Source organism: Ictalurus furcatus, chromosome 14 (genome assembly GCF_023375685.1).
Source record: "Ictalurus furcatus strain D&B chromosome 14, Billie_1.0, whole genome shotgun sequence".
NCBI lineage: Eukaryota > Metazoa > Chordata > Actinopteri > Siluriformes > Ictaluridae > Ictalurus > Ictalurus furcatus.
In genome coordinates, this window is record NC_071268.1 from 10,299,461 (window position 1) to 10,327,165 (window position 27,705).

At 39.1% G+C, this 27,705-nt stretch overlaps 1 protein-coding gene across 1 annotated transcript in view; it reads right to left on the reverse strand.

Annotated features, from left to right (window-relative positions):
* The window catches only part of spock1 (SPARC (osteonectin), cwcv and kazal like domains proteoglycan 1), a 270,805-nt gene that overhangs the window by 35,247 nt on the left and 207,853 nt on the right, over positions 1–27,705 (reverse strand). Inside the window, exon 7 of the mRNA XM_053641888.1 lies at positions 22,678–22,792. Coding sequence (XP_053497863.1) covers positions 22,678–22,792 — 115 coding nt within the window. The remainder of the gene's footprint in view (positions 1–22,677; positions 22,793–27,705) is intronic.

Sequence of the window (27,705 nt, forward strand, 5' to 3'; positions counted from 1 at the left end):
GTGGTCAGTGAACCATTTTGTGTTGATTTTGATGGATGTTTTTGATCATTGTCCTGCTGGAAGATCCAACCACGGCCCATTTTAAGCTTTCTGGCAGAGGCAGCCAGGTTTTCATTTAATATCTGTTGATATTTGATAGAGTCCATGATGCCATGTATCATAAAAAAATGTCCAGGTCCTCTGGCAGAAAAACATCCCCAAAACATTATAATAAAGAGCCACCACCATATTTAACTGTGGGCATGAGGTACTTTTCCATATAGCTACCTCTCTGTGTGCACAAAAACCACCTCTGGTGTTTATTGCCAAAAAGCTCCATTTTGGTTTCATCTGACCATAGAACCCGATCCCATTTGAAGTTCCAGTAGTGTCTGGCAAACTGAAGATGCCTGAGTTTGTTTTTGGATGAGAGTAGAGGCTTTTATCTTGAAACCCTTCCAAACAACTTGTGGTGATGTAGGTGACTTCGGATTGCAGTTTTGGAGACTTTATGACCCCAAGATGCAACTAACTTCTGCAGTTCAGCTGTGATCCTTGGAGATTTTTTGGCCACTCGAACCATCCTCTTCCCAGTGTGCTGAGACAATATAGACACACGTACAATTCCTGGCTGATTCATAACATTTCCAGTTGACTGGAACTTCTTAATTATTGCCCTGATGGTGGAAATGGGTATTTATAATGCTTGTGCTATTTTCTCATAGCCACTTCCCATTTTATGAAGCTCAACATCCTTTTGCCACACATCAAAGTTAAATTCCTTGGTCTTACAATTATTGTTATGAATGACTAAGAGAATTTGACCTATGTGTTACCTCATATTTATATCCCTATGAAACAGGAAGTCATGGTTGAACAATTTCCTGTTCCCATATCAATGGGAATCTACTTCAAATATATTTTTCTCATATGAATTCATAGGTGTGCCAATAATTGTGGCAGACATATATTTAACAAAGATTTTTGGGGGGATAAACCTATGTTGTGTTTGCAATTGTTTGGCATCAATGAGGTAGAATATTTTTATTAATTTAAATTTAAAAAAAAAAATATCATAAGGTTAAACAATAAAGACAATTTTTCACAGACTTGTTTGCTCATATTTACCAAGGGTGCCGATATTAGTGGAGAGCACTGTGTGCATACAATGTAAATGCACACATGTTTATGTCTATTGTCATCAAACATAGTCAGGATTCTACATTTATCACATTATCATCATCCATATTCAACATCCTTTTAGCCATTCATAGAGCAGCTATAGAAACACACAGACTAACAGACAGTGTAGTGAGAATTACGTCATGTTTTATAACTAACGACAGAGGCATAATGATGAAATTAGAATAACCGAATTATTGTCCCAGTGTGAAAAGACAGAACAATATCTCATTGTTAATAGAAAACTAGGAATTAGAGTTATTCACTGCCTTCCTGCTCCTGTAATTACTGTCAGAAACCGTCAGTGTCCACCACTGATTGCACTCAGCAGACAGGTGTCCCTTTGAGCTGTTTAACACAAACACTGACTCCAATTGCAATGACAACCATCTCTCAGCCTCACATACTGAATTTTGCTAATCCCCGGCACAATTAAACTGCTGTCGCTCTGATTGTGGACCCCATGAGCAATAAAACGACAGCTTGTGCCAAAATGCCAAATAAATTGAATGCTCAGAAGCTATTCATTCTATTATTCATCATAGTTTGCATTTTCTGTATGACCTTTCAACAAGCCTCAAATTATAGTGAGGAATCTAAGAGCATGTACTGCTTGTAGTCATTAAACATATAATGAATTACGTTTAATCTGAAGACACGCTGGGTATGTGTGGTACATCTGAAATCTGAATCAGTTTTTTTTTTTTTAAAGAATCTAGAAGCTAGTCAGCATGATCCTGTCTCCAATGGAGGCTAGAGAAGATAGAGTTGGTGAGAATTAATTAAGAATAAAACAGATCAATAGACTATTGAACTTATGTCTGGTAGAATGTGAATACAAACACCATCTTTAAGGTAATCCTGTATGTGTAATTACCTATCGCATATCTATTGCACTTAAATTCTACCAATAGTGCATGTAATAAAGCTAATCAAGATTAAGCTGAATCTTTTGGCTGGATTGCCTGAGGACCATGAGATATTGTTTGGGAATCAAACTGGGATGCATATCAAACATGTGACTTTGCAACATAAATAAATAAATAAATAAATAAATAAATGGTATTTCTGGTAGAAAGCTGTTATTTTTCCACACATATCAACCATATTCCATATTTATCAACCTGATTGGAAGGACTGATAAGAAACATCTAATAGTCAGGAATATTTGATTCATGTTAATTCTTATGAGCGAATAACTGCATTGTATTATTGTATTAACAGTTATGAGCATTTATACACACATTATCTAGCATTCTAGCAAAAGTAGTCACTGCTGAAATAAGCAGCTAGCCTAGGATCACAGTACTGGAGAGCCAGGTCATTGCTGCCCTTATACTGTAAGTGTGTTAATAAAGATTTTAAGGGCAAAAAACCTGGATGTATATGAGAACTTTTACTCCATGACGTTTTGATAACTGAGTTCGACTATATAGAATATCTTGATGATCTGGCAAATAAATCTGTCAGCATTTAATAGAATAATAAATGACTCAATTTCACTTTTATAATTATTGTAACTAACAAAAAGTTTTACTTTATTATCATACGCTTATGACAAGGACTTCATAGAGCAATCCCAAGACAAAAACTGCGTTATAGTCAGAGCTAAGTGTTTTTAAATGAGCTTCATGAAATTGAATCACTTAATGTCATTAACTTTTCTTGAGATTATTTATGTCTTGGATATAATTGAACATTTTCAGCCGACTCAATCTTCCTTTCATACTCATGTATTAAATGAAATATTAATCTGCACAATCAATCGCTGAGTTCAACAAACTAATATTGTGAAATTTTCATGTTTGTAAAACACAAATACGTAGAATGCTCCCTAAATAAATAAAAAGGCTTCCAGAAACTGGACAAGATTGGAAAAAAAACAAAAACATTGCCTGGTCTACAATATTTCCACTCTTCAGCTGTCCAGTTTGGGTGAGCCTGTACACACCGTAGCCTCAGATTCCTGTTCTTGCCTGACAGGAGTGCAACCAGATGTGGGCTTCTGCTGTCGTAGCCCATTTGCCTCAAGAGTTGACGTGTTGTGCGTTCTGTTTTTCTGCTCACCGTGGTTGTAAAGAGTGGTTATTTGTGTTACCGTACCCTACCTGTCAGATTGAACCAGTCCATTCTCCTCTGACCTCAGCAAGGTGTTTCCACCTGTAGAACTGCTGCTCACTGCGGGTTTTTTGTTTTTCGCACCGTTCTTTCGAAAGTCTTGATTAGGTTGGGTGTGATAATCCCCTGGACTTTTTTCTAAAAAACTCAAACTAGCAAGTCTGGAATCAGCAAGCATGCCATGGTCAAAGTCACTGAGGTTGAGGGAAGCTTGTGACCTTTATCTGTGTGATTTTATGCATCGTGCTGCTGCCACATGATTGGCTGATTGGATAACTGCGTAAATGTGCTAGTGCCCAGATCTTGATGTATAAGTGGTGTTAGTATTTGGGATTGTTCAATATACATAGTGATCTTCTCATACTTTACGCTTATTACTTATTAAATGTATATGTAATGTACAGATTTCCTTTTTGCTTAGTCTCTGCATGTAGCTTATGAATTTTAGTCATTTGCTTGTGGGTTGATCTGGTTTTCAGAGTTCACGTCTGAAGGAAGTTAAACAAGTTAAACTGGATTTATAATTAAATTTATTTAAGAACAAAACAGATCACACAGCTTAAAAAAAAGAAAACAAAAAAGAAAAAGAAACACCCAATGGCCTGAAAAATACAGCAAGAAAGAGCGATCATAATAGACTTGTAATTAGGTCCTGCTGAAATCCACTCAACACTAAACACGTTCTAATGTTTAGCACCTTCCATCAGACACTTCTGAGATTAAACCGGCTCCGTCTTCCCACTCACAAATTAATAAGAAAAACGGATGAAAAATAATGACTCAGCAGCCCATACAAGCAATGAGCTGTTTCAATTCAACAACAAAGATGTTGTTCGACCTTCAAGCAAATTCTCATTATTTTTTATGATCAATATTTTTTACCAGATCTGACCTTTGCTTATAATGAAGCTTGCTTTGAGACAGAGTATAAAGGTAGCTGCCCTGAGTGTCTGGGCTGCTGTCTGTGCAACACAGATGTGATTTTAAATCAAACTGGCAAAGTGTCATAGCTAGCAAAACCTCCACTGTCTATCAATTCTGATAGTAAAGAAAAATATATACTTTAATACATTTTTCTTCATTTATTCTCTATATTTTTCTCTATATATTTATCTACCTGTGTATCATTTATCACTTGCCACACCACTTTCTGTCTGTCTCAGTGAATCAACATAATGGGAGAGTGCTAATAAGAAGTTTTTTTATACTCTTTTTTTATGATTTGTGTTTTTGACACAGAATGGTGAACCCATCACTTGCTTTTCAAGTAATGAGAACAGCTTCTCAGTTGCTAGGCAGCAGAGAATTTTAAAGGCTGAGAATAAGATAGATAAAGACGAACACTAATATTTTAGCTACCTAGCATGTAGTCTTGTGATCCAGAATTTTGCTATACACTCTGCTACTTTTTGTCACTAAACATGGCCAAGAACTTTGTAATGCTGTGAAACGTCTGGGTTATGCATGTAACCCTGTTCCCTGAGAAGGGAACGAGACGGCGGGTGGGAAGCGCCCTCGCACATGACCAGTATCTGAAGTCTGTGTAAAATCTCACCTATATATAAGCCTGCCGTGGTATGGTGACATGGCATTTCGCTGGTAGCGTGACCATAAAAAGGCGCCTGTAAATCAGCTTCTATTTGTCTGAAGTAAAGATACAATTTACAGGCATACCCCAGTGTTCCCTTCTCAGGAACTCAATATTGCATGAGCTTCACGCTGTGGGAACGAGTATACCTACTCTGTCATACTGAGGGTATGGACTGTCCAAAAAGGTCTGTGTCTGAGCATCACTGCAATATCCTCAACCATACTGTAATACTGAATGAGTGTGTGCAGCATAGACCACTCCACCGCAGCACACACATCCGTAAGGGTGCCCCTTAGATAAATCCTTAGAGGAGGTGACCCCCCCTAGTGGAATGAGCCCCTATGCACAGAGGCATAGGGAGACTGCGTGCCTCATAAGCAATAGAGATTGCTTCCACTATCCAATAGAGATGCCCTGCTTTGACACAGCAACACTTATACTGTCATTGCCAAGCAGACCAGCAACTGCTCCGACCTACGCCACTGGCCAGGCGGTGGATGTAAGTAAAAAGAGCCCTTACTGGACACAGTAGGTGCAATCCTTCTCGTTCCAATGTAAGGAACGGAGAAAGCCTGCAACACTACCAGCTGGGCAGCAGACATAGCCACTTAGGAAATAATCCAGCCGAGGATATAGGGAGGCCTTGGCTAATACAGCGGCAAAGTCAAGGCAGGAAAGGGCAACAGAGATGTCAGGGCCAGCAAAAAGAGTTAACTTTAGGGTCAGAAGCCATATTACCAGCTGACTCCATGGGGTCAAATGGGGTTGCCTGACAGACCTTCCAGGACCACAGACAGGTCCCAGAAACGTATGGGTGGTCTGCAGATGGGCCTCAGCCATCTGACACCACGCACCATGCATGCCTCGACAGGATGTGTGCCCCCACATTCCGGTTGCCCGGAATGTTCATTGCACTCATTGACAAAAACTTACCCTCCACCAGCGAAGAGCTAGTTAAGCCTACCTGAACAGGGGGCACAAACGTAACCCTCCCTGGTGGTTAATATATGAGACCACCATTGTATTGTCTGGCACAACAAACACCTGACCTCTCAACTGACCTCTCAACTGAGGGAGAAAGAATTTCAGTAGCAGGAATATGGCCCACATTTCTAGGCAATTTATATGCCATTCTAGATGAAGACCGCTCCAGAGATTGTGAGCTGGATGGCCGTCTAAGACCATGCCCCAGCCCATGAGGGAGGCATCTGTCATTACCATCTTGCTATAAGGAGATGCCCTAGACGGGCAACTCCAAATTCTCAGAGCACGTAGGCATCTCCGTGTTCAAAGGGAACTTTCTCATAAGCAAGATTAACGTAACCCTATCAGGGGGCATGGTGGCTTACTAGTTAGCACATTTGTCTCACACCTCTGAGTTGGGGGTTCTAATCCTATCTCCACCCTGTGTGCATGGAGCTTGCATGTTCTCCCCATACTTTGGGGGTTTCCTCCAGGTACTCTGGTTTCCTCCCCCAGTCCAAAGACATGCATTGTAGGCTGACTGGCTTTTCCAAATTGTGTGAGTAGTAGTAGTGTGCGAGCGATTGTGACTGTTAAGTTTTGGCATCCAAAGTGTCCCCTGCCTTGTTCCCCAAGTTGCCATGGATGGGCTCCAGGGTGCCCTGTGACCATGTGTAGGATAAGTATACAGAAAATAGACAGACAGAACATAACCCTATCTTTATATAGCATGAGCTTTTTGTTTCTCACAGCTATCCAAATTTCAAGTGAATTTCAATCGCAGTTGTTCATGCTAGCATGTCCAATAAACTAGAATTAAATTCATCAGTGTACAGTAGCAAGAAGACCATTTTCATAATGCCAATTTCAAGAAGAGATATTAACGGGGAAAAAAAAACGACTAGAAATAAGAAATGCCACTGCTGGCATTTTCTAAAGTAAGTCAAAAGCTTCATGGGCCACTTTAAAGTTAGCAACTATGCCCTATTTTTATTTGAAGACAGGTGTGAGTTAGGGGCTTATCTTACATGAATCTGGTTCAAATGTTGCATAAACATACTGTATAATGAGCTCTGTGGGTTTGTCATGTATCCTGTGCAGATGTGCATTTAGAAATGGAATATGCAAGCAAAACACCTATGACATTAAAAAAGAACATCTTTTGTTTGAAATGTCAGAGGAAAATCTTTTACAAAGCACCCACTATTTAATTAAGGTAGCTATACAAACTCAAGTTACACAAAGTGAGGTCTGGCTATGAACTCTGATGTGTTTTTGATAATGCAAGACTAAATCCCTAGCAACAATAGCTTTGTTTAAGGCCTTTTACCAAAAAACTGACATCAAAGTGAGCAGAATGTGATATAAGCATAGATCTGAGGTGATAGCGGTTAAAATGGCACTCACCCATCTGCATTCACATGTCTACAACTGCATTTGCTATAGTGAGGTGAAAGCAAAGACAGTACTCTTTAATCAAGCAGCTTCTTAATAAAGAAACTAATTTAGGGTTAAATATTTATATACAGTAGTAGAGAAAAAAGCTGATTGATGAGAATATTCCAATGTAGTGTTTATCTCTTCTACCTGGTCATCAATAGCTTAACAAAATGGTCATTCAGAGCTACCTTCCTCTATTAAGTCAGAATAGTGAAGGTGTTCATATGGATACACAGGGATTAACAGCTAGACACGTTTGAAAATTAGGCTGCCCATTCAAGTGTAAATTGTAAAGAGTTTTGCTTTATTGAGCTCTGAGAATGTGTAGCAGCCTGGGAAAAGCTTTCATATGGTCAAATTTTGAGATTTTATTCCATATACAGTTCTGAAAACTACAGACTTTACTGCACTGAAATATTCTTCCCCTCTACAAGTTTTGTATGTCATCCAGAAGTAACATTCTAGCAGTTTAAAAGTGAAAAAGAAAAAAAAATCACATTTAAATAACATTTCTTTTGAATGCCACTAAAACAGGGGTGTCCAATCTTATCCGGAAAGGTGGGTGTGGGTGGAGGTTTTCGTTGTAACCAAGCAGAACCCAACACCTGAGTCTATTGAAAACCAAGCTCAACTGATTAAACAGGTGGAATCAAGTGCGGCTCCTGCTAGATTGGAATGAAAACCTGCAGCCTCACGAGCCCAAAAGATTACAACACTTGTAATTAAAGAATTACAAGTTTACAAGTAGAAAGTGAGTTCTCACTTTGATTTTCAGAATCATCCACATCAGTCTTCTCTTCACCTGAGGTAAGTTGCTCTCAGCATTTAAACACAAGCCTCATCATTGTCTCTTCACTCAATTGATCTATGTTCTTGCTAAAATGATCATAATTGTCATACATGTATACATGCTTTCTTTTTTTTTTTCCAGTTTCATTTTTATTGAACATTTCTGCTGTACATTTCTGCTGAACATTTCTGCTGAACATTTCTGCTGAAGTAAACATTTCTGCTGAACATTTCTGTTGAACATTTCTGCTGAACATTTCTGCTGAACTAAACATTTCTGCTGAACATTTCTGTTGAACATTTCAGCTGAACATTTCTGCTGAACTAAACATTTCTGCTGAACATTTCTGCTGAACATTTCTGCTGTATACATGCTTTCAACTGTTTTGATGATGACGCAATGAGGAAGAAGCATCATGGAAATTTTGGCATTCGATTCACACAATAAATCAGTCAAATTGAGAAATTAATGACATTATTAAACTGGCTCCTTAACCAATTTGTTCTTTGCAGGTAGATTATAAAGTAACCGAGATAAAAATCATTTCCGTTTTGCTTGTTTTCTTAAGGTTGAGATGTCAGTGGATATTATTGGCAGGTAACTTTTTTATTATTTTAGTTTTTAGTCATTTTGGGTTAAAAATCAACCAATATCCAACAGGTTTTTCCCAGACCACTACATACATTACTCCTGGCTGTTTACTTCCCACATCCATGTTTGATGGCCATCTAAAGTCTTATTGTTTGAACTTACTTTGAACTACTCTCAAAAGCAGTTGATGATATATAACAGGCCCTTAAGAGCCATGCAGAAGGGTCACAGGGGTGGCTTAGTGGGATTAAACCTTACGAACTTGGCATCATCAGTGCAGAGCCTTGAGCTTTAACTGACTAGTTACATGACTATGTAAGTGTTGCTGTTTAAAACATTTTCCTTAGCACCGAACAACATATATCAGGCTTTATATAGAATAAAAGTCTGAGAAACTCTGTTTCATTTCTGAAAGTGTTCAGCCGTGTTTCAGAAGCTCTCTTTCTCACCAATATTTGCCATTACCACTGTTAACTGCTACATAATTGATTATTAAATAGCTACATCCATTATGCCCTTGACTGAGACATTTCCGTATAGCTGTTTCAGAGAATAATTGTGCCCCTTTTCCTCTTCAATTCACATCTGGTCAAAAAACAGAATGGAAAAAATAAATACAGATTCTGCAAATTAATTCACCATGCTTATTGAATAACTACAGTATATTATAGTCTACAAAAATGTTCATTATACAGTTTAATTTGCTAATTTAATTTGGCTGCTATTAATGAACCATCTGTTTCTCCTCAAACAGCATTAAACAACCTAAAGATAACCAATGCAGTGCTAATGAAACAAAGTCGTGTTAATATTGCTCACTGTTTTACTGTATGTGGGATGTGGTGTGTGTGTCATCTAAAGTCTTCCCAGGCTAATGCACATGAAGCAAAGCACAGTCTCCTCTCCCACGCTAATGCCTGGCAATGACACACACGGTAATTTTCTGTTCCTGGACAGAAATCCTAAAAGCTCTGGCTTGGCTGTAATGAGCTTTTAGGGGATGGCGAGTCGATCCTTGGCTCATAGGTTAAAGACGGCTCAGCCAGGGACGTATGCTGCGCCTCTACAAATCTCCAAGCACAAAGACTACGCTTAGAGAAAATGAGAGCATTTTCTCTAAGCTTGCTTTTCATGTCCTTGTCTAATGAGAGTAATTCTGTACATCTCAGCCAAGTCCGTGTTTTAATAAGCCTTTACTGGTGGCTAACTGAAAGGAAGCAGAGAAAATGCACTGACCAAATTAAACTCATTATGTTGGACGTGTGATGTGTTTAAGAACAATGTAGGGGAAAGGAATGTGTGCTGATTTGTGTGTGTGTGTGTGTGTGTGTGTGTGTGTGTAATTTATGTTTAGAATAAGAGCTTGTGCTGTGGGGGTGTACGAATACCAGAGTTAAACCTTACTTCTGTCTCTTTTATTCTCCTTGATTCTGGACTGCATGTCTTAAATCAAGCAACCAAAAGCATGTGCTGTTCATCATTGGAGGAGGCAGTGGGTGGAAAGCTTCCAGAACATTCATTGGTGAAAGATGGAAGAACGCAGAAAACGCAGGGTATAAAATGGCTGAAGGAAGATAAACATGCTGTGTGCTTCATTACCTGCCAAGGAACGTGAGCATATGGAGATGCGTGACAGGAAATGCAGACAATATCACATTAACACACACACACACAAAAATCGCAGGTAGAATCACTGAGTCACTGAATCATCACCATGCTAGTCATATCTTAATGCTTATAATTGCAGATTAACTGGCTATGAGCTATAAAAGCTCAGCGCTTTAAGGTGTCTATATTTAATCCTTTGAAGTTCTTTGACTTCTACCCTGATTTTGTCTTTGCTATACATTTCTTTTTTTTTATCCTTGCTTAACTCCAACAACACTTTGAGTCTTTTTTGTAGCACAAAAAAAAAGTTTTGAATCGGATTCACTTTTTTCAGCAATGATATCAACTGGTTTCCTCCCCCAGTCCAAAGACATACATTGTAGGCTGATTGGCATTTCCAAATTGTCCGTAGTGTGTGTGTGATTGTGACCTGCGATGGTTTGGCACCTCATCTTGGGTGTCCCCTGCCTTGTGCCCTGAAATCCCTGGGATAGGTTCCAGGCCTCCTGTGACCCTGTGTAGGATATGCGGTACAGAAGATGAATGGATGGATGATTATGAACATTTAAGAAATAATTTAGGGACATAAACGTCAGGGCTGTCCGGTATTTTGTGAAAATTTAAAGTCCTTGTGAAGTGCCTTGAAATGCTATTGGCTCCCTCCCTTTTTAAAAAGCCAATAGCGTGTAGCTTACCTCACAGCCCGGCCTAAGCCGTACTTGACAGTTAGTACCATGGATATTTTTAATGTTGGAGGCGGGACACTACAGATTCTAGAGAGCATTTGCTTGAACAAGCTGAAGTGCAGAAAGAAGTCACTTGTCAATTTTTGATCTGTATTGGTGGTAGAGAGAGATTAAATTTTGAATGCATACAGTATATCTTCTAAATGTGAATTTTGTCATTGTTCTGAAGTACACTAGCTTCTAGATAATCTTAAGGCTAACATATTAAATCCACAAAACGTCCATTTTGATTTCATGGGGACTTTAATGGCAGTAATGTCCAATGTCTCCATGATAAATATTACATAGACTCTGCACAGAAGGTGGACGTGTCTCCAACATGAAGCTCCATATCACAACAGCTGAGCTTCATTTATTCTGCAGAAGAGCTGCAGTCCTTCTTGTAGTGCTGTTTCTAAAATTACTAAAGGCTTTCTCAGTAGATAGGAAAAAAAGAGAGAAGCTCCAGTTCAAAGATCAGCAGAAAGCGTTACCTTACTTCCCCTCAAACGTGTTTTCTCTGGTGGACATCATTACACTGGATGTAACTCTCCTGAACCCTGATTAGGCTGTGATGCAAGACACACACACACAGACACACACACACACACACACACACACACACACACACACACACAAAACCCTTCTTCCCACAGGACATGTATCTTTGAAGATTTGTCAACAAACAGATAAATATTTTGACATTTTTTCACTTTCTTTCTCTTATTGTGTGTGTGTGTGTGTGTGTGTGTGTGTGTGTCTGTGTGTAATACCCTTGAACTGCATAAAATGTATGCTAAATGATCAACACACTTCACGGTTCATTTGAGCACAGAGCCGTCACTGTGCAAGCAGCACTCACATCAGTACATCAATTGGGCTGAATGCTGAAATATTTATTGCTCTAGTTATTTGTGTTTTACTTTTAATAAATAAATGAAGCAATTATATATTTCTCTCCGGCAATTATGGAAAAATCTTCAGCCTCACTCATGCAGGTCATCCTTGCCCAAGGATTTTTCCCCCCTATTCTTCCTTATCATCTGCCTCTACGTCCTCTATTCACAACTCTTTAGGTAGCTGAATATTCATATCTATAAGCCTATTAGGAGGTACTGTGACTCAATCTTGGCTGGCAGGTCATACTATTTCATTTCAAACAAATGGATTAATGCATCTCCAAAAGAAAAAAAAAGATGTTAGATGGATTGCCTGCACTAAATTAGCACAAGGTATGGATGCCTCTCACCCAGTATTCCCAGGTTAGACCCTGTGATCCACTGTGACCCTGACCAGGATATACAGTACTGGGTAAAAGTCTTAAGAAACATAATTGTTGTTTATTTGTTTAGTACAAACTTTGTTATAGTTTTTTTTTTTTTTTTTTATGGCTTCTACATTATCGAGTCAGTACAAAAACATTTTAGACTTTCAACATGTTAGTTTTCCAGCACAAAATTAAATCTTACAGAAAAATGCTACACAAAAAAGTGCCATATTACTAGGACGGAATAAATGTAGCGCCGTTACGTGATCAGGATACAAAAAACTGGCAACTGTAATCCGTTACAGTTATGTAAAAAAAAACAAAGTAATCAGATTACAGGTACATTTTATAAAAAATGGGAATACTATCAGGATTGCAATTTTTTTCATTTAAAACCAAAGAAATTAATCTTTTGAAATAACGCAATATAGACAGCTGCATGATTATAGTTCTGGTTCTCTCTTCCTGGTCATGACTCACATGAGCAACCTCCTGGTAGAAATTAACACAAATTGCTCTCTGAAATGTTTTTTTTAGGGTGACCATACGTCCTCTTTTTCCCGGACATGTCCTCTTTTTCAGACCTTAAAAAAAGTGTCTGGCCGGGATTTCTAAATTTGATAAAATGTACAGGATTTAGTTTTAGTTTCATTATGATGTGCTTATGGTCTAATACTGCAGCGTGTGTGTGCATATTTGCATTGCTTTAACCCCTCTCTGTAATTCACGCTTTCTCACACAACAATTGGTCGATTATAAAAGGCTTGCAGCAACTACTGGCCAAATTCCTGCCTCTCAACTATTAGCCTCCTCTCAGCAAACGCTGTTGTCTACGGCATCAAACAGTTGCTTGACAATAGCAGCAAATGACAGCTGTCCTGAATCAAAACAATGCCCATGGCCATATAAGGTCATTTTTAATTTCATGTTATCACATTGCTTCGTATTACATGGCCATTCAAATGTGTAAATGATGGCAGAAGGTACACTCGTGGCATCTAATATTTTATTTTATTCCATGGACATTCAAAAGAATGTAGGAATAAATGTGAAACGCGGACCGACTGAAGCCAATTTTATTTCTATATATTTATGTGACGCTAATAGTGTGTCTTTTTCAGTGTATTAAGGTCTGCATTCATAGTAACAGTGTTTTGAATGTTATTAAGACAACCCTGTCTAAGGACAGTGAACACTGTTTAGAGTTTTGCAACAACAGTTTAGGAAAAAGTTGTTGAGAAACTGACAGTCGCATCCTCATGTGCAAGCAAATATGCGAGAGAGTGAGAGAGAGAGAGAGAAAGCGGGAGAGAGAGATTATTAAGGAGGAAGCTGCTAAGAATTAATCATTAATTAATTAACACTAGTTACCTCCTTCCTCATTTTCATTGTACTGAATAGACTCTAAACACTCTAATATCCTTCTAATCACACAACACTACAAGGACAGTGTGCTCTGTGTGTGTGTGTGTGTGTGTGTGTGTGTGTGTGTGTGTGTGTGTGTGTGTGTGTACGCATGTTTCCCTGGTGCACAATTTTCATAATACCACTGGCAAGCAGAGAGTTTATGAGCTCTGAGACTATAGGAACTGATATGAAGCTATGAAAAATAGTTGAATACACACACAAAATTAATTTTTAATGTGTGTGTATATATATATATATACACATACACACACACACACACACACAAACACACACACACACACAGTGCAGAAGAAAGCAGGGCATGTAATCGCAGCACTGAATTATGGGTAAGCTGATAAAATACTATGTAGGTTGAAATCAGGAAGAGAGGTAGAGTGTAGTCTTAGAAATGTATGCACTGCATAGAAATTATGTATGATTATAGAGAAAACAGAGAAAATTAATCATCCCTTTTAAAGAAGATGTCCCTAATTCTGTGTCTTTTCCTGCAAATGAGACTGAGAGTTCCTGTACCACATGAGACTGTAGAATCAGTAATAATGTCAGGATAGAGATAATGACAGAGTGGAAGAGAATGAAGGTGCTTATTACAGGGAGAGTCAGAGTCAGGCAGTTCACTGCTCAATCATCTGTTCCTATTGCACTTGCAACAATACTGCTATTTCTGAGAAGCTCTCTATGCACACATCTACCTAAAACATGCACACACACACACACACATACATGCACATGTGAAGGTGAGAGTGTCAAGTGAACTTTAAGGTAAAATGAAAAATATCAGGACAAGCCGGGTGTATTAGGTGAGCGTTAGGTAGCTTGTTGGCTTATGGACCTCATAGTGAGAAAACCTCATGGACCATGAACAGCTTCTTCCACTTCGTTCTTTCCAGCCACTTGCTCTCAGCTAAACTGGGAAGTAGAATTGGTGGCTCATTGGTTAAGTTATTGATCGGAAGGCTGAGTTCAAATCCCAAACCTTTGTGTCCTTGAGCAAGACTCTTAACCTTCAACTGCTCAGTTGTACAAATTAAATATATGTAAGTCGCTCTGGATAAGGGTGTCTTCCAAATGCCATGAATGTAATGTAAATGTATACTGTCTTAACTGTAAGTTATATACAGTGGGGCTTGAAAGTTTGTGAACCCTTTTGAATTTTCTATATATCAGCATAAATATGGCCTAAAACATCACCATAAGTCCTAAAAATAGACAAAGAGAACCATATTAAACAAATGAGACAGAAATATTATACTTGGTCATATATTTATTAAGGAAACTCATCCAACAACAATAGTGTGCATGGCAGGGTTACAAGAAAACAGCCCATGTTTCTTAAGGATCACATGGACCAAAATATAATTTTTGGTTTAACTGATAATTGTTATGTTTGGAGAAAGGAAAACAATGCGTACCAGCATAAAAACCTTATCCCAGCTGTGAAACATGGTGGTGGTAGTGTCATGGTTTGGGCCTGTTTTGCTGCATCTGGGCCGGGACGGCTTGCCATAATTGATGGAACAATGAATTCTGAATTATACCAGTGAATTCTAACGGAAAATGTCAGGACATCTGTCTGTGAACTGAATCTCAAGAGAAAGTGGGACATGCAGGAAGACAACAACCCTAAACACACAAGTCATTCTACAAGAGAATGGTTAAAGTAGAGTAAAATTAATGTTTTGGAATGGCCAAGTCAAAGTCCTGACCTTAATCCAATAGAAATGTTGTTGAAGGACCCAAAGTAAGCAGTTTGTGTGAGGAAACCCACCAACATCCCAGAGTTGAAGCTGTTCTGTACTTAGGAATGGGATAAAATTCCTTCAAGAGGGATTGATCAACAGACTTACAGTGAGGGAAAAAAGTATTTGATCCCCTGCTGATTTTGTACGTTTGCCCACTGACAAAGAAATGATCATTCTATAATTTTAATGGTAGATTTATTTGAACAGTGAGAGACAGAATAACAACAAGAAAATCCAGAAAAACGCATGTCAAAAATGTTATAAATTGATTTGCATTTTAATGAGGGAAATATGTATTTGACCCCTCTGCAAAACATGACTTAGTACTTGGTGGCAAAACCCTTGTTGGCAATCACAGAGGTCAGACGTTTCTTGTAGTTGGCCACCAGGTTTGTACAGATCTCAGGAGGGATTTTGTCCCACTCCTCTTTGCAGATCTTCTCCAAGTCATTAAGGTTTCGAGGCTGAAGTTTGGCAACTCGAACCTTCAGCTCCCTCCACAGATTTTCTATGGGATTGAGGTCTGGAGACTGGCTAGGCCACTCCAGGACCTTAATGTGCTTCTTCTTGAGCCACTCCTTTGTTGCCTTAGCTGTGTGTTTTGGGTCATTGTCATGCTGGAATACCCATCCACGACCCATTTTCAATGCCCTGGCTGAGGGAAGGAGGTTCTCACCCAAGAATTGACGGTACATGGCCCCGTCCATCGTCCCTTTGATGCGGTGAAGTTGTCCTGTCCCCTTAGCAGAAAAACACCCCCAAAGCATAATGTTTCCACCTCCATGTTTGACGGTGGGGATGGTGTTCTTGGGGTCATAGGCAGCATTCCTCCTCCTCCAAACACGGCGAGTTGAGTTGATGCCAAAGAGCTCCATTTTGGTCTCATCTGACCACAACACTTTCACCCAGTTGTCCTCTGAATCATTCAGATGTTCATTGGCAAACTTCAGACGGGCATGTATATGTGCTTTCTTGAGCAGGGGGACCTTGTGGGCGCTGCAGGATTTCAGTCCTTTCACGGCGTAGTGTGTTACCAATTGTTTTCTTGGTGACTATGGTCCCAGCTGCCTTGAGATCATTGACAAGATACTCCCGTGTAGTTCTGGGCTGATTCCTCACTGTTCTCATGATTACTGCAACTCCACGAGGTGAGATCTTGCATGGAGCCCCAGGCCGAGGGAGATTGACAGTTCTTTTGTGTTTCTTCCATTTGCGAATAATCGCACCAACTGTTGTCACCTTCTCACCAAGCTGCTTGGCAATGGTCTTGTAGCCCATTCCAGACTTGTGTAGGTCTACAATCTTGTCCCTGACATCCTTGGAGAGCTCTTTGGTCTTGGCCATGGTGGAGAGTTTGGAATCTGATTGATTGATTGCTTCTGTGGACAGGTGTCTTTTATACAGGTAACAAGCTGAGATTAGGAGCACTCCCTTTAAGAGTGTGCTCCTAATCTCAGCTCGTTACCTGTATAAAAGACACCTGGGAGCCAGAAATCTTTCTGATTGAGAGGGGGTCAAATACTTATTTCCCTCATTAAGATGCAAATCAATTTATAACATTTTTGACATGCATTTTTCTGGATTTTATTGTTGTTATTTTGTCTCTCACTGTTCAAATAAATCTACCATTAAAATTATAGACTGATCATTTCTTTGTCAGTGGGCAAACGTACAAAATCAGCAGGGGATCAAATACTTTTTTCCCTCACTGTATCAACAGTTCCCAGAAACGGCATCTGATTTCCATCCCTAAATTGTCCATGAGTGTGTGTGCAATTGTGCCCTGTGATGGGTTGGCACCCCTCACTTGTGCCCCGAGTTCCCTGTGATAGGCTCCAGGCTCCCCACGACCCTGTGTAGGATAAGTGGTACAGAAAATGGATGGATGATGATTATTATTATTGCTATTATTATTATTATTATTATTATTATTATTATTATTATTGTCTTTTCTGCTGCCATTTTGGAAATTTTGGAAATGCATTCTACTGTGGCATGTGTGATATAAATGAAAGACATTATTCAGCTCCTAGTTGTTTGGGAAATGCCAAACCTTTCTCCAGTCCACTTTCTCATTGAAATGTGCTGGTGGCTGAAAACCTTACAGCAGAAAGGAATTGAGTTGCGTATGAATGCTATTGCTGTGATTCATTGGCCTCTCCATCAAAATCAATCTTTATTCGTGCCTTTTATATGATTTTACTTTACATTTCATCTGTATCAGCTGTCGGCACTTTTTATTGTGAGCACCATAGTCAGTCAATTATGCTGACATGATTGACAAGACATTGGGATGGGAGCTCCTCATAATCAATTTCCCCATGATAACACTTTTCTACCACTAGGGCTTTCTGGTTAGAAGCAGTTCTAAATATACGCACATCCTCACACACTTGAAACCCTAATACAGAGCCAGTCCTGATACATGCTGGGTAATGGAACCACCCAAAGCTCAGCAGGTACAATCAGGAGCCGTGGTCGTTTTGTGATGCACTTTCCCTCATTGACCACCTGGCTTTCATAAGTGAAAAAAGTAAAAACGTTGGAGAAGACTTAGTCTGAATTCTGCGGGCTAAAGGAATTTCTTTAGAACAGAGCCAGCTCTTCTAACCTCCAACTTCAATCAAACTTTCATCTCGCAGATGTCAGAGAGAGGCCTCAGGGCTGTACTGTCCAAACAACCAGCAGGTGAGGAGCATTTTGTTATATTTACACATCATAGACCTCACCATCTGAACAAAAATACGCAGCACTGGAGTGACAGGTGAAGCCCAAAAGCTCAAGGCTTAATATGAGAAACTGAAATGACTGCCTGTGTACTCAAACACATTAATAACAGTAGTGTGTGTGTGTGTGTGCACATTCTATGTATGAAAAGCGACTTTTCAGATCACGAATATGTGGGTTAAACTTGTGCTTGATTCAACGCAGTCATTTTGAACCTCTGTGTACTCACAGTGGGGGAACAAACAAAGTGGGGGAAACATGGACGCCATCATAGTCATCTATTGTTGATGAGTGATGTATATTTAAATTCTCAAAATAGTGAACTGTATAGTCAATGCTACAAATTTAGTAGTATATACAGCATAACTCATTTATAATGAGTACAGAATGTGCTATTTTCTGTACTGTTGATGCTGTGAGCAGCCATGTTGATTTGATGTCCTGTGCTGAACTCTGGAGATTTTGTGTTACAACTTTTAGACAAACACACCATAATTCCTTAAAGAATTACAGCACAGATCAGAGAGAATCAGAGTAACGAACTGGGCACACAGACAGAAAAAGACAAGAGGAGGAAATAATGTATACAGAGAGAAACGAGAGGAGGGAAGACAGGGGGAAATAACTACGTGATATAAGCCAGAGTTGATTAGAGAAAGACAGGAGGACAAGGGAACAGAAGCCAGGAAGAACAAGATAATAAAAAAGACAACATTGAGACAGAAGATGCAGTAAGAGCCAAGGTCAAGAAATTCATGAATAAAAGGGGCGGAGCTGAGACAAGAGAGACAGAAAGAAATGAGGAAACAGAAGACAGGAGAAAAGGAGCTTAGACGAGAGAGACAGAGATTTGACAGTGAAAGAGCATGTAACAGTAATTGTCTCTTTATGTATTCAGATTTATTCAGGTTACTAGCTTGTACAAATTAAGACCTTGTAGGTGTTTAGAGTTCATCAAAATTGAGATATCTCTATCATGTAAGTGTCATTTCTGCAAAAGTCTAATTATCTAACTAATAGAGAGAGTGAAGGAGAGACAGAGGGAGATTGGACATTGTCTAAGGCATGATGTGGTAGTTGCTGCATTCTGGCACTGGAGATTTCATTTTTGCTGCATAAAGTCTATTTCCTGAATTAAAGCCTAAGATGCAGAGAATTTTCTTTTCCCTGTCAGGAAGCAACAGTTGGTTTCACTAACAGTTGGCTGATGGAAGATTGGAGAATGAAAGGAAAACAAATATTACTAGTTTCTAGCAGCAAATATAAAAATGTTATACTAAAATGGAGTGACCACAAGGTTGGATCTTTGCAGATCATCAACTGGTATGGACTTCAAAATAACCTTCAATGTTCTTGTAACTTTTAATGTTCTTCAATGTTCCTTAGTGTTCTTGAATGTTTATTTCAGTGTTTAGAAGAATGTTTACTTTATGTTCTTGACAATGTTCATTATAGCTTTTTTTTCTGGTGTCATTACAGTTTATCTTTGTAGTTCATTCAGCTGTAGTAAACAGATCTACACAACAGCGCGCACACACACACACACACACACACACACACACACACACACACACAAATTGTGCTGACACAACACACACAAATTAATCTCAACGTCATTGCGTGCAGCACATTTGCTATTTTGGGAGGACGTGTCAACATCATTCTGGATCACTGTTAATCCATCTATCCATTTTCTATACCACTTACCCTACAGGGTCGCAGGGAACCTGGAGCCTATCCTAGGGAGCATGGGGCACAAGGCGGGGTACACCCTGGACGGGGTGCCAATCCATAGCAGGGCACACTCACATACACATTCACACACCCATTCATACACTACGGACACTTTGGACATGCCAATCAGCGTGTTTTTGGACTGGGGGAGGAAACCGGAGTACCCGGAGGAAACCTCCGCATGAGAACATGCAAACTCCGCACACACAGGGCCATGGCCAGGGAAGCCATGCCATCCTGGAGTTGTGAGGTGAACGTGCTAATCACTAAGCCACTGTGCGCCCCTGGATCACTGTTAATGCATGTCCTAAATGTTTCTACCTTTACAGCTCTAGATAAATTAGATATGTTAGATAAGTAGATATGAATGTAATGAGATGAAAAAAGTCATTAGGTTTTTGTCAAGTCTCAGAAAGACACATAAAATTAATTTTTACACCTGCAATGATATCATGGACAAAAGAAGCCTTATTTCTGAGAGATCAAACATTAAAAAGGGAGAATTTAAGACAGTTGGAAACAGCAGGTGTAGTTGACCTGGAATGGAAACTAGCACACTGCTGTCTATGGATCTGGCTGAATATTTAGGCATGCGAGGAAAAGTGGACCAAAATGTACAGAAGGAGTTAGTAGTACTGTAGTGAAAGTTCAAACGGGATCCATAATGGATGTATCTCAGAAGCCAGTGGATGTCCTGGTGACACAGTAAAGTTGGTGTAGGCTCGGAGCGAGACCTGAGTCGGTAGAGCTCTGCTGCTGAGTACATCAGTCGTGGAAAGGCACTGATGGTGGCGAAGACTAGAATAATCCATTACAGCGGCTTTCAGATCCACACAGACCCATCGGACTGAACCACCAATCAGTTCGGGAGACGCCAAACTCCACTTCCGCGAATCCAGTCAGCACCAAACAAAGTCCGCCAGGTATCAACCACAGACCCCAGGACAGCCAGTCCAGGGATGGCAGTAGCCAACAACACCAGGCAGAAGTTGATGAGGTACAGAGCAGCAAACAGCACCCAAGGCATCAAATCCAATAATATTTTAAAACAGACACAAACAGTAATTGAGGCGATAGGTGAGTAGCAGCAGCCAAACGCACCGGAGTTCACTCAACCAGAAGGAATTCCAGATCCCAGTGTTGTAGCTAATTTCCTCTGCAAGCGGTAGACAGCAGTGTATACGGTATGTGCAAGATTACAGTTATGCAAGTAAAGCTACTAAGTTATAGCAAGATAGAATTTAGGAATGTAAATCACCAGTACAATTTACAAGGACACAGATTTTTTAAATAATGTAACATCCATCCATCCATCTTCCATACCGCTTATCCTACTCAGGTTCGTGAGGAGCCTGGAGCCTACCCAAGGGGACTCTGGGCACAGGACGGGGGGACACCTTGGATGTGGTGCCAACTCATCGCAGGGCACAATCACACGTAGATTCACACACTACGCTCAATTTAGAAATGCCAATCAGCCGACAACACATGTCTTTGGACTGGGGGAGGAAACTGGAGTACACAGAGAAAAGGTTAAGTTTAAGGTAGTGTAGCAGCTACTTTCTTCCTGGTAGTTACAGTAGGTAAGAGGTTAAATCCAAGAATATGGTTTAGAAGGCGTTTATTCTGTTCTTTCCTTTGGTACTGTCTTGTTCTCTCCCCAGGGAGCCACCTGTTAAACCAATTGTAACTTCACACGTGTCATTTATTTTTGAAGAGCTATTTTTTTCTTTAAAGTTTTTCTTGTATATAGTCGTGTACTCTGGTATCTTATGCATACAGTGTTGCATTTTGTAATAAACTTTGTAAATATTAAGTACAATTCCATGATCTCCACCTTCCTCCACCAACCCAGCTGTGCTCCATCCAACTCATGTCTCCCTGCACTAATTCCCTAGATTACAGCCCAACATAGCAGGGCCGTAACACCCTGAAGCACGGAGAGGATGTGCAAACTCCACACACACACACACACATACACAGCGGGGATGAAGCATTTGAACCCCCAACCCTGGAGTTGTGAGGTAAACAAGCTAACCACTAAGCCACCGTGCCACATTACAGACCAAAAAAAAAAATAAACAAAAAATACTCAGCCTAAACACAAAATGCTCTCTGCAGAAAAGAACATTTCATTGGGTCATATACAGTATCTTAAAGAAAAGACTGTTATGAAGCACTGTAACAATACATGAACAAATACTGTAACAAAACAATACATTTGCTTGTATTTCCTCATTTGTAAGTCGCTTTGGATAAAAGCATCTGCTAAATGAATAAATGTAAATGTAACAAAAAAAAAATAAATAAAAATCTCCTGATCTCTCCTAAAATCTCTGATGGTCACTCCTCAATTTGTGATGTTAAAAAAAGATCATATTATTAACAGATATAAGTTTGTGCAACCAATAGCAAAGAAAGTTCTTTGTGACCCAAATATTCTATGTTTTACATTTGCAGAAGTAGTAATTAGAAGCGAGAGAACAGGAAGAAGCTTAGAGAGTGATAATGACATAATCAATCTCTCTCTCTCTCTCTCTCTCTCTCTCTCCCCCCCCCCCCCCTTCTCTCTCCCTCCTGTGTCTCTGACCTCATCCTCATGTAGTGCATTCAGAGTATGAAACTTTTAATTCAGCATTTACTGTGACCAACCATCACCTCAAGGCTCAATCACACACACACACACACACACACACACACACACACATGCACAGTGTGTGTGTTTAGCCCAGAGAGTTACTGACTGGCAAAATCAAATCACAGAAAATGAAAAGGAACAGGAGGTGACTCACCATTCTTTTCAGTGTGTGGCTTGAAGACTTCCTGTCCAGGCAGGCAGGGACACGGTCCTTCACACTTCGCTAAGATGCTCTTTCCCGAAACACACTCCTGGAACTCCAGCTTACACTGCAGCCAGACAGAAACGGATTATGGGTAATGTATTGTAGTTCGCACTTAGCCTTGTGTCAGCAGCTCACAGCACTTGTGCAGAAGTTAAAACAATGTGTGATGTTGTACAATTACAAAACTCACTGGCGTTTATTACAAATATCCAATATAGAGAGTGCAGCATTTAATAACACATACTGCATTATGCATAAGCTGCAGTCATGTAAAACTTTGGGATAATTACCATTCTGTGCGTGCTGACGAGAAGAAGGGAAATGTGAAGAAAATAAGTGAATTAGCCAGCCCGTGCAGAACTAAATTAAAAAGCAGGGAGTGAACAATAATGAAATCCCATCAAGTCAAATGCTTTCTGATGGAAAAGCAAGATGGAGGTTTGTGTTCAGTGTGTGTTGATTCTGCTTCAAAAGCCTTAAATGATCTGCTCTTATTAAACATTAATCAGTGCACCTCTGATACTGCTTTCAAACTTGTGTGTGTGTGTGTGTGTGTCAGTTTTTCCATAAATGAGTTTTGTAAACCTATGCAGACTAGAGACCATGTTCTTTATTAGAGAGCAACCGACCCCCCCAAACACACACACACACACATACACACACTCACACACACACATTTTTCTATTCTTTTTTTGTTCTTTTCATTTTAAGCTACAAAGCTTAATATAAATAAATAAACAAACAAATAAATAAAGACAGACAGACAGATAGATAGATTTTAAAATAATATAAATAAATAAATGTTCAGGTTAACAGAGACCTGCTCTCCAATCTGGTATTTCAACTTCTAATGTTGGTATGCTGTTGAATTCTCTAATCTGATTGGTCAGAAGGTGTCGATTAATTTTCTAACAGCAGCTCTAATAGTATGTACCACCATAATTAAAATGATTGGGTTTATATTTAAGCATTTGTTCTAATACATTCTCATTTCTATAGAAACAGCATATTTACAGGGACTTGCATATTGGATGATCTACCCAGCTCAAGCTAATAATAAACAGATTTCTTTTTATTAAATGTGTTACTATTTTGAAAAGAGAAACTTGGAATTCATATGTAATGAGATGTTTATTTAACATTTATAGAAGAAGTCTCCAGTCTCAGCGATTTGTAACAGTTTTAAGTAACAGTACGTTTTCTGCCACAGGAAAGTCTTCAGGACAGAGGGGTTTGAACCTTTCTTTTTTTCTGTGACAAGCTGTATGTGTTAGTTTTATTAACTTCAGGAGAGAGAAAAAAGAGGAATCAACTTGTCATGGACGTTCCAGAATGTTAAATGAAACTGTAAATGTTTCAAATCATTCAAAAATAAAAATTAAGGCAGATTGCAGTGATATAAGCAGAACATAACACTTTTGTTGTCATTAGAAGTTAATCTGATTTTGGGTGGTAGCTTGGATATGTTCTATTATTATTATTATTATTATTATTATTATTATTATTACTAGGGGGCCAAGCACAGAAGGTGCATTCATAATCTTCTTCTTCTGGCTAGGATGTCTATGGTCGCCCATAGAACTGTCTGGTAAAAAGTTGTGAAATTTGGCATACTGATTGGAGAGGGTCTAAGTGACATTCTGACCAAATTTGGGTTAAGTGCTGCCAATGCTGTAGCGCCACCATATGGCCATATTTGGGCTTTATTTTGAATTACTTTTACTGTCATAACTTTTGAACTGTGTGTACAAAATGTAAAAGCCAGGTATTCCTGTATTCTCAGGGTCGAGACAAGTTCAACACACCATATAATATATAATAATATATACCTATGTAAATTTCTGCCTAATGACATGTTCCACCATCTTGGATTTTTGTCAAAAAGTGCCTTTTCACTATTCGTCTACTCATCCAAATTTTGTCCAATCATCACCAAATTTGGCAGATGTCATCTTCAGAGGAAGCCTCAAAAAAGTTATCAAGATAATTTTGAATATGCCAAATGGTTTGTCCCTAATGGTCCAAGGAATCTGACAGCAAAGCTACCAAACCGGAAGTAAAGCTGTATCTCAGCAACATCTTCAGGACCATGACCTGAGACTATGTAACAAATTTTAACTGGTCAACAGTAACAACAATATGCTAAAAAAAAAAAAAATGCTTACATCTAACTGCCATTTTTGCTACACCTCCTCTAAATTTTGTCCAATCATCACCAAGTTTGATTCACATCATCTTGAAATCCTATCTTAACAAATGTTACCAAATAAACTCTGATATTCAAAACCATTCTCCCATAACGTACTGCAAATGCATAAAACTACATACAATTATGCCTATCGTTATGGCTCTGCTTTCCTGTGATTGCTAATGCAACAATTGTAGCATGTCTGGGAACATGCAGCTCACTGAGTCTGGGTGCTTGGCCCCTCAAAATGCTGCTTTCAGCGTTTATTATTATTATTTTATTTATTTATTTATTTATTTATTTTCCCATATGGGGGAAAAAAGAAAAGTCCAAAACTGGAGCTTGACACTCATGCAGAGTAGAACCAGTGTGTGAGCTCCTGCAGTTGGTCTGTGCTGAGCTGATCTTGAGCCCAACATTGTAAAATATCCAAAATGTTTTATTCAAAGCTGTAAAACAGCTTAAGGTTTGTAGCTTTTACTGTAACACTTCAGCAGCAGGAGCATACACACCATTCTTGACTCAGTTTGTTGTTACTGTGACGGCTCAGTGTGAAGCTTCCAAAAGTGCAGTGATCTCTTATAATGCAAATCTATCCTACTTTTGACATGTTCATTTTCTAATCTTCTTTAATCTTTTCTTTAATCTTTTGTTTAAAAAAAAAAAAATAAAGTACTCTGCTCTCATGGATATCAAACAATTGCAAACAAAACACATGTTTATCCAACAAATATATATATTTGTTAAATATATGTGTGCCACAATTATTGGCACCCTTTTAGTCGACACTTTGTGCTACCTCCCTTTGCCAAGATAACAGCTCTGAGTCTTTTCCTATAATGCCTGATGAGGTTGGAGAATACATGTCAAGGGATCTGAGACCATTCCTCCATACAGAATCTCTCCAGATCCAAATTTTTGTGGTCAGTAAACCATTTTTGTGTTGATTTTGATGTACGTTTTGGATCATTGTCCTGCTGGAAGATTCAACCATGGCCCATTTTTTCATTTCAGGTTTTCATTTAATATCTGTTGATATTTGTTAGAGTCCATGATGCTATGTATCATAACAAAATGCAAAATGTCCAGGTCCTCTGGCAGAAAAACAGAGCCAAAACATTAAAGAGCCACCACCATATTTAACTGTGGGCATGAGGTACTTTTCCATATGGCTACCTCTCTGTGTGCACCAAAAACCACCTCTGGTGTTTATTTCCAAAAATCTCTATTTTGGTTTAATCTGACCACAGAACTCGATCCCATTTGAAGTTCTTGTGCTATTTTCTTATAGTCACCTCCCATTTTGCCACACATCACAGCTATATTCCTATGTCTAACCCATTGTTATGAATGACTAATGGAATTTGGCCTATGTGCTACCTCATATTTATATATGAGGCCTTCTTAATTATATATGAGGCCTTCTTTATATATACAGCCTTCTTTGCTCATATTTACCAAGGGTGCCAATATTAGTGGAAGTGTATGCCAGCACCCAGAATACACACACACACACACACACACACAAACACACACACACACACACACACACACACACACACATTTGCATGTACAACGTACATTTCTTTCCCCTCAATCTCTAACATATTCAATTTCACGGCATCCAGTTTAAACTCGTCACTATACTGTTACATGTCTCGGCTAATTTAAGAAGTGGCTTTACTAATTAAAAAAAGCTGACACACACATACTTGTATATAAATGGCTACACAAATTAATACAGTATATGTATAAATATACACACAGTTAATGAACTGTCAAACTGCTCAGCCAAAGAATTTAGATGAGACATTTCTGTGAGAAGACAAAAATTCAGTTTGGTAGAAGAAGTGGGAAATGGCATCTGGAGTTATTTTAATTTAATCACAGCACGACAGGTCTGATCACACAGGCAATCACATACGGTGCTGAAATGCATTGAGATTGTTCTATTTCAGAAAACCTCTAACAAGACGGTAGGATATCTGAAATTTAAGTTTAATTTAATTCAGTTCAAAGTAGCTTTTGTATCTTGACAATATAACAATAGATATAACAATAAATGGTAACCAATTGGTCTCCTAAACTATACACTCCCATTCTCCTTTTCTCAGGTGTCCCTCTATTCCCACCTGCTTATTTCCTGCAGGGCTTTACCCAGACTATAACATACACACACACACACACACACACACACACACACACACACAAAGAGAGAGAGAGAGAGAGAGAGAGAGAGGTGTTTACTGCTATATTGGTATGTTACAGTGTGAATTTGGATCCTGCTGCTGAGCCTGAGAGATTATATATTGAGTCCAAGTGTCACTATGCACTAATGTGCACTAATATTACATCTTACTCATGTAAAAGTAGAAGACAGCCTCTTAATGCCATTATACATATACACATGTGTACAGGACAATAATTTTCTTTTCTTTATATATTCCATCTTTGAAGGAAGCTGGGATCAGAATGCAGGGAAAGTCATGGTACCCTTTCAACCTTTCAACCCTTTCAGTATTTAACAAACATGGAATGGTACAGTTACATAAAATCCCATGCTTACACTGATCTGGATAAACATCCATCCATTTTCAGTACTGCATATGCTACAAAGGGTTATGGAGGAGCCTGGAGCCCATCACAGGGAACTCAGAGTACAGGGCGGGGGACAGCCTGGATGCGGTGCCAACCCGTCACAAGGCATATTCGCAAACACATTCACACACTACAGACAATTTGGAAATGCCAATCAGCCTAAAAAACATGTCTATGGACTGGGGGAGGAA